At 35.0% G+C, this 8,086-nt stretch overlaps 1 protein-coding gene across 1 annotated transcript in view; it reads right to left on the bottom strand.

Annotated features, from left to right (window-relative positions):
- LOC144962591 (uncharacterized) overlaps positions 1-7,616 on the bottom strand; it is a 19,094-nt gene extending 11,478 nt beyond the window's left edge. The window contains exons 1-2 of the mRNA XM_078895676.1: positions 7,528-7,616; positions 996-1,095 (exon numbers count right to left, since the gene is read on the bottom strand). Of these exons, the coding sequence (XP_078751802.1) occupies positions 996-1,095 (100 nt within the window). The 5' untranslated portion in view covers positions 7,528-7,616. The remainder of the gene's footprint in view (positions 1-995; positions 1,096-7,527) is intronic.
- Between the last annotated feature and the right edge of the window lie 470 nt (positions 7,617-8,086).

The raw sequence follows: 8,086 nt of genomic DNA, 5'->3' as shown, positions 1-8,086 counted from the left end.
TAGATGTCTGAGCATTCATGACATATCAATATTGACTCTAATAGATTTGTTTTTTATTTTCAATTTTGGTTTGATTGTTTGTTTCATAATTATTTATTTTCTATGCTTTCATCTATTTCTCCTTTCTAAATATCTTTATTCCAAGGAGTACTCAATGTGTAATATATTATAGCCTGTAACAAAAATATTTCCTCTTAGTGCTGGGCGACGGCGACGAAAAGAAAGTGATGAGCGAATGGTGTTAAATATTAGAACCAGTTGGATCATTAAATTGTTACATTGAGCAATACTGATGAAAACTTACTTTTCACTTTCTTTTGTTAATGGTTTGTCTCATTGTAACGTTATTTTTTTAAAATGAAGGATCAGCCTACACGTCAACGAAGTACTATAGCTTGACCCCATGTTGCTGATTATGTTTCCTTTCTCTTTTCTTTGATCTGTTTATCCAACAATAAATGCCCTGCTCGATCACTATAGACCTGACGAATATAGAGCCCAAAAAATAAATTGTTTACTCCATCCAAAGGACAATTAGCGCCATCGGAAACAATCAATGGGCCAGCCTTGCCTTTTCTATTGAAGGAACGAAATCGACAGCATTTTGGTGATTATTTCTCATTAAACTATATCAATCAGACTATAAACGTTCAAGGTTACACACCGTTTTGTGTGTTGGAACGTCATATCCGGCTGGCCGATCTTGTGAGCATTTTACCTAAACTCATGCATCGATACGCTTTCAACAGTAGGTTAATCCTTCATTGCCATAAGGCCCATGGAGCTGGAGTTTATATGCTGAATTATCTAGCGTTTAATGAGCAGTAACAATTGCTTACTAGCCCTTCTTAGGACACAAGTCTATCGCAAAGTACTTTCCGCCAGATAGAGCTCTGGGTGGATAGGGCATCAGAATAAATCACATCTTAACCGATATAGGTATCGCTCCCTTTGTGAGTTGAATAATCTACAGGATGAGCTATCGATAAACAAACCGTTTGGAATCTTGGTGGGTGCAACGCAGTTGAACGTCAAAATTCTTGGGACATCGGCCAACACCACCATGACCAGCAGGACCAGGGAACACGAAGCCATCTGGAGACAGAAGAAAAGACACAATTTAACTCGTCACGACATGGAAACAAAAAGAACAAGAAATTGAATAATAATAAAACAAACCCTCCATGCGAAAGGGAAACTAACAAATGCTTCTGACTATTTCAAGCTACAGAAACCGGATTACACCAATGATCTAACAAACATCAATTTTTTAAACCTGTTTTTTAGTACACTGAAAGAATACAGGGAGCGAAGTGACCCTGGAGTTCTTGGGTTCGAGCCCCGCTTCATGAATTTTCTTTTTTTTTTTTTCCTTCAGCAAGATCATTAACTCCAAATTTGTCAAAAGCCTGAAGGCGGTAACTCTTGACAGAGTTAAGCCTGTTGATATTTGAGCTTATATAAAAGGCTTTATGTCCATGAACGGGGGTACCATCTGTCCAGTTGGAAGAGCACTTGTTTCACACCCAAAGGGAACATGATTGATCCCGGGGGAAGTCGACATTTTTTACAAACTCCGATGTCCATCCAACAGCGATTGAATAGTTAGGTTTCTTAGATCTTGCCTAAAGTAATTTGCATGAGACTAACGTCCTACCCTAATAATCGCAAGTAAATGATATTGTCCGCTTCACGCTTTAGAAGCCGAAATAAACTCCGGCTCCATGTACCAAAATGGCTCAAAAGGACTAATTTTTTATATGTCATGTGAAGCCAAAATTCAAACTGTGTTGGGTGTTTCTTAATCATTCTGTGCTTGGATTTTTATCAAATTTGTTTCTATGTAATGGAATATTGGACAAGTGTGATATTGCAACTTTGTTGTATATTTTAAAAATCCATTTAAACTTTTCATAACCGTAAATCTCAATGTATCAGCTGTGAAAGTTGAAACGGTGCTGTTTACAAACCATGAAAGTGTTTTGTTTTTAAAAAGAAAAAAAAACAGGGGGGGGGGGGGGGGGGTCTTCTATCCTTCTTTGATTAAGCCTTTCTGATAGTTTTTGATTTTACTTTAATCGTAGTCATCATATCACCGTTTTGACCAGGACAGCACTAAAGCTTCATCAACAGGTCTCGCCCCGGAGCGTCGGTAGATCAAAATATAGCCCTAAACATCAACATAACGAAAAGACTAGGAGAAAGATGGAAGACAGAGGGAACAAGTTTCTCTACAGATCAGGCCGATACACTGAGCCCATCCTGGAAGAGAAAAGAGAGAAGGTAGAAGGAGATCGTACTTCACGCAATGACCATGATAGGGTATAATTATATAGGAAAGGACGTCAAGATTATTCGTTACGATACATTTATTACAGAATCTAAATTACATCTAAACATAAATAGGATGACACATCTCTACGTATCGATCCATCCTGCTTGTGCATCTCTCCTCGTGCATTGCTTTATATTACAGCGATGGTTCGAACCCCCTTGATTGGGTGGTTGAGGAGTTCAGAAAAACTAGCAACCCGAGGAGGGTAATGTCTGCAGTTTTAAAAAAATTAATAGGAACAGCAATGGTAGAAATCATATATTTAGATAAATCTTACGTTAAATTGATTGTTTTCAAACATGTTGTAAGATTGAGATGTTTTGATTAGAGAATAAAAGATGTCAATGTGTTGCATGCCACACAGTATTTCTTTCCTCATAGAACAATATTTTCTTTAAAATTTGCTTTGTAACAATATCAAAATGTCAAAAATTTGAAAGTGGAGTGGAAATTTCTCAAACTGTTTAATTTCAAATTCTTAAGGAACAGTGCATTTTTTTTTATTTTTAATAATGAGAAACATAGGAACAAAAATAAATTGGTGTGCGGTTGTTTCTTCTCAATCATAAGGCAAAGCCTTGAGAATAATAATCTTAGGCTCTTAAATACGAGTAATTAACTACGTAAACCAACCATTGTCACAAAAGACAGGATTTGTGTGTGTGTGTGTGTGTGTGTGTGTGTGTGTGTGTGTGTGTGTGTGCTCTTTCTTAGACGTCTAAGCTATCCCTTAAGTTAAAATAAAAAGTGGTAATGATTGGGGTTTTTCTAAGTAGCCCATAGAGCCTTAGTCTGTCCTGGCTTTTATAACGTGAAACGGACATGAGCAATTGCTTGTTATTTTTTGGTTAGACCACCAATCGATCACAAAGTACTTTTTGCTAGATCTAATAGATCCAGCTACTAACTCACTGCTGGGTGGATAGGCTGGTCAGTCTAGGTCTCAGTCCTTCTGCATGTAAAGCGAGTGCTCTACAAACTGAGGTATCAAGACCCTCACTAAAATAGACATGACAATATGCAATTGATCCCCCCCCCCCTCTCTCTCTCCCTTTTTTTCAAAATCGACATTGAACGATTACGTATTTAATATTATACGATGTTATTTTAGGAACTTTTGTAAAATACATGATATGATCTGATCTGATCGAAAATACTTAAGAGAATCCTGCTTAATTCCTGCAAGATTAGTTTACATTTGAAATCTTATTGTTAAACTCTACATACTCACTACAGAAACATAATTCTTACCGTGGCTAATGAAATAACTCAAATTAATACTGGTACAGGTCATATATGCTATGAATGCAAATCCAAATAATAGATGAATTTTCGGTTTAAAGAGTGATGGTCCATATTCAAATTCCATCACTGATTGACTAGACACGTATTTGTTCTTTTTTTTTATTGGTGGATTTGTTGTTGTAAAGGATTGTTGTAAAGGTCCAGACATCTGTATTTTGCTTATATAACAAGATATTTGATTTATGTTTATGTTTCTTGCTATTTTTAAAAAACAAAACGTAGGGTACTATTTTATGTTCTCTTCCTCTTTCCGATTTCACGCTATTTTGAAGAACATTCTACCTAAAACTGAGCAGGAATATCATTTAAAGATTGTCCCCATCAAAATAGGAAAAGAATTCCCAATAAGTTAAGATGAAGAGGTTTCCTTTTACTACCTTTGCCTTGCATTTCCCCTGGTCATCTTAACTATTCTCTTTTATTCTTTTGTTAGCGAAACTCACTTCATTGTAAACTGTTATCCTGACATAAGTTTTGCATAAGTGACAAAATTCTTAAATAATAATCTAATAAATGGATTCAAAAGTAAACAAGGGACTATCATTTATGTATTTATCTTATCAACCATTTAAGGTCTACTACTATTCTACAAGATAAATAATAGTATCAGTCCATGGTGCTAAAATAAACTGTGTCATTCTTTCAAGCAAATAGTAAAACGTATTGGGTAATAGTAGTGTTGTACTAAGATTGTGACTTTGGTATCTAACAAAATTATGGTAACATCACTGTTGTTATTGTGAGTTCTGGGATTAGTGTTGCTATTCGGATATTTAACTAAAAGCTATGTAAGTAAACTCATTTCAGTATGAGTATAGGGACGTCTGTTTTTTGTTTTTTTTACGATTTTTTTTGTTCCCTCACACCCCCCCCCCCCTTCCCCCTTTTTTTCGAGCAATTTTTTAAAGAATATGAGTTCATTTTATGATCGTGTCCATTGCTAATTGTAAGTCGTAATCCCGTTAAGGCAGGCCACAAGCGCTGACTTCACTCGTGCCATACCACTGTAATAAATGTTGCACGAGACTCGAAATTTGGGCTGTGCTGTGAGTCCAGTATTCAAATATAATCTATTTTGAAACATTTGAATTGCAATATGTGTAAAAGTAAAGTTTTTCAATGGCTTTGTAATCACATTAAGTTATTGAAAACAATTCTTCTCCTGATGGAACGAATATACAGAACCGGTAAACAAACGCGACAATGCGCCCATAAGGAAAGTTGAAGTAATTCTTGATCCCAGACCGGATACTCAGTGCACGTCGACTTCAACCCAATCACCAATAAATAAGCAAATAAATAAATACATAAATAAATTAATTAATGAATAAATAAATAAATTAATGAATAAAAATAAATAAATAAAAATGGCCGCTACATTCAATAACTCTCTCCGCCTTCGAACACAAAGGGCTTCAACAACTGAGTTGATTACAAGTAACATTCAGATTCAGATTTAGGTTCTTTATTTCATTTTTCAGCGATAAAAGACAATTCTAGACCGACGTGCAGGTCTGTTAATCTAAATTGTTACGAGCTCATTGTTGTAATAAGAAATAATCTAAAACCGAAGCAAAAAAGTAATTTATCACCAAAAAAATTATTTAACCCCGTAATTGCGTTTGGTTTTCATACCTGCAAAGAACCTAGCTCTTGTCTTACAAAAAATTCCGATAAAAAAAGTTTCAGCAATATGTTATCAAACCAGGTAATGTAAATAGGGCTAGTGATATTCATAAAATAAAAAATAATGGGCGTCAATCAAATATTAGTTTTGGTTGACATTTTTCATGTTTATACACTTTGATTGCTCTTGTATAATAATTGAAATTCCTGATTGGATCACTTACACATAAACACGTGTAGTTTTAACCAGTTAACTGCCGTATTCTGGGAAACCTCGTATTTAAGAATTTAGCCAGAAAACTCGTCCTTTAAATATCAATCAATTTAAATGACCCTCATCTTGTCGAAAACTCTCACACCTGGGACTTCGCGAAGTCCCAGGTTTGAGAGTTTTTGACAAGATGAGGGTCATTTAAATTGATTGATATTTAAAGGACGAGTTTTCTGGCCAAATTTTTAAATACGAGTTATTCCAGAGTCCGGCAGTTAACTGGTTGAGAGATGTGTAAAAAGATAAAGCGTTTATACGGAGCGTATCGGTCAGCAGATAAAGCTATACTGATAATGACCAATCTCATTACGACACAGGTTGTTACAACTTGGTGTCATTCCCTCTCTTTATTTTGGGAAACTTTTAGTATTTCTTTCTAAGATCAGCGTTCCCACTTGGTCATTGAATAATATAGGGGAGGGGGGGGGGAGGATAGGTCCGTATCAGGAGCGAGAGAGAGAGAGAGAAAGAGAGAGAGAGAGAGAGAGAGAGAGAGAGAGAAAGAGAGAGAGAGAGAAGAAAAGAGAGAGAGAGAGAAGAAGATAGATAGAGAGAGAGAGAGAGAGAGAGAGAGGGGGGGGGACTTTGAAATATTTATTGAATAGACACTTCTCAATATATGAAACAAAAATTCAAATCAAAATGAAGCTTAACAGTTGGAACATTACGATAATCCTATTAACACACATTATTGATATACAATGTTATTAACCTGTTCAAATTGGATTTTATATGTACTTTATTTCAACGGTTGTTCGTCAGTTGAAATACTAATATTTTTATACTATAGTTAACACTTTGTTTATGAAACATGCTATTAATTTCATTTATATCCAATATGTATTTATGATGCCTGTAATCTAACGTAAATCCTTTGCCACACACCATAATCATAATCCCTAAATTATACAACATAAGGGACAAAAGCCTGTTAACTTCTCATCATGTAAGATAGTTCAGCTGTCAGTTGATTTTTGATATAAAAATGTAAGGAAACCAAACTGAATCAACAAGCCCTGACTTGAAAGACCTCGGTAACACCAATTGGACGATAAATAAGCCAAAATGGCTCATACCATTTTCAAATTTCCAACCCAGTGACACATATGATTAAAATTAAATTAATTAATTAAATAGGTAAATAAATAATAAATTAGTTCCACTCTATTAGAGCCATTCTCCCTGTAATCAAATAATGAATACAGGAATAATAGTTAAAGGTGTAAAATATTATGCATCATCCATAATCTTCATTCTACCTTCCACTTATTCTATCTTTTCCTGTAACATGTTTATGTTTTTAAGGGTTTTACGGCGCTTGCAACACATTTAGGTAATATGAGCGCTAGTAAAAAGGAAGAAAATGGGATAGTAAAAAGTTCTAGAATTACAATTTAAGCACACAAGAAAGGGTAAGACGAAGGGGAATTGTACAAATTAGGAATTGGTGTAGATTCCAAGAGCATACCATCAATGTACTTAGTTTGAGATCACCTAAAAGTCTCATCCAGATACGAACACAGGTCCCCACTAAGAGGAATACACTCAAATGCTTACATTATAAATTCAAAATAACAAATATAATAATACATAACAGAGAATTTACAAGGAAGAAAAAATCATCTCCCAAAACAATAACTATTCATTTGACTGTTCCTTTGAGAGGCACAGCTGGTAATGATAGGCATAGCGCACATATTAGGTTCAAACCCAGACCATTGAGAATATGATTAGGATACGAACCCATTTAAATCACAAACCCCCACCACAGAAAATTACATTTTTTCCGACAAAGACAACACTGTTGTTAACGGCCAGGTATTCATTCTACACCCGAGTCATACCACAATACCACAACATTTAATTATATACGAATCATACTTTTGAATGAATGAATATATGACCTGTTTGATTAGATTTAAATTCTCAAAATTTTGTAATGAATGCTAAGCAGATTGACAATATCAAAAGGTTGTCAATTGTTACTTACTTTAAAAACTTCACTATAGGCTTCTAATTATCCACTAATGAAGCAGAGCATATCGTCGGCTAAGAGACCAAAATAATCATATTGATTCTGATTCGATTGTATGAAGGAACTGTTATCAATGTAAAACGAACGTTAAGTGGAACAATCAGTGGGAGTTACACAAGGAGTGATAACGCATGTTCGTAAGTTGAAATACTTATAAGTATATCATACTATAGTTAACATTTTGTTTATGAAACATGCTATTATTTTCATTTGTCTCCAACATGTACATACACTCCAGCACGGTTTCCTCCGAATCATTTCCTTATTATTCTTTGTTGTCATTCCATTCCATCCTCGAACTAATTTTTACATCGAACACGGTTTCCTCCAACTAATTTCACCCAGCCAACCTTAAAAAAAGAATTAATTAAAGGGTTTTTGTTAAAAATTGCGCCCAGTGATTTCGACCACTGATAACTTACTGTGATATTGACAGCTACTTATGTTTGTCTCGTGTGTATCTATCCGCACTGCATGTGTGTATGCAATATAATACACTCGCATTCACACACAG

Source organism: Berghia stephanieae, chromosome 1 (genome assembly GCF_034508935.2).
Source record: "Berghia stephanieae isolate SIO BIC M18660-M18661 chromosome 1, UCSD_Bste_1.3, whole genome shotgun sequence".
NCBI lineage: Eukaryota > Metazoa > Mollusca > Gastropoda > Nudibranchia > Aeolidiidae > Berghia > Berghia stephanieae.
This window is presented reverse-complemented; position numbering and strand designations above follow the sequence as displayed.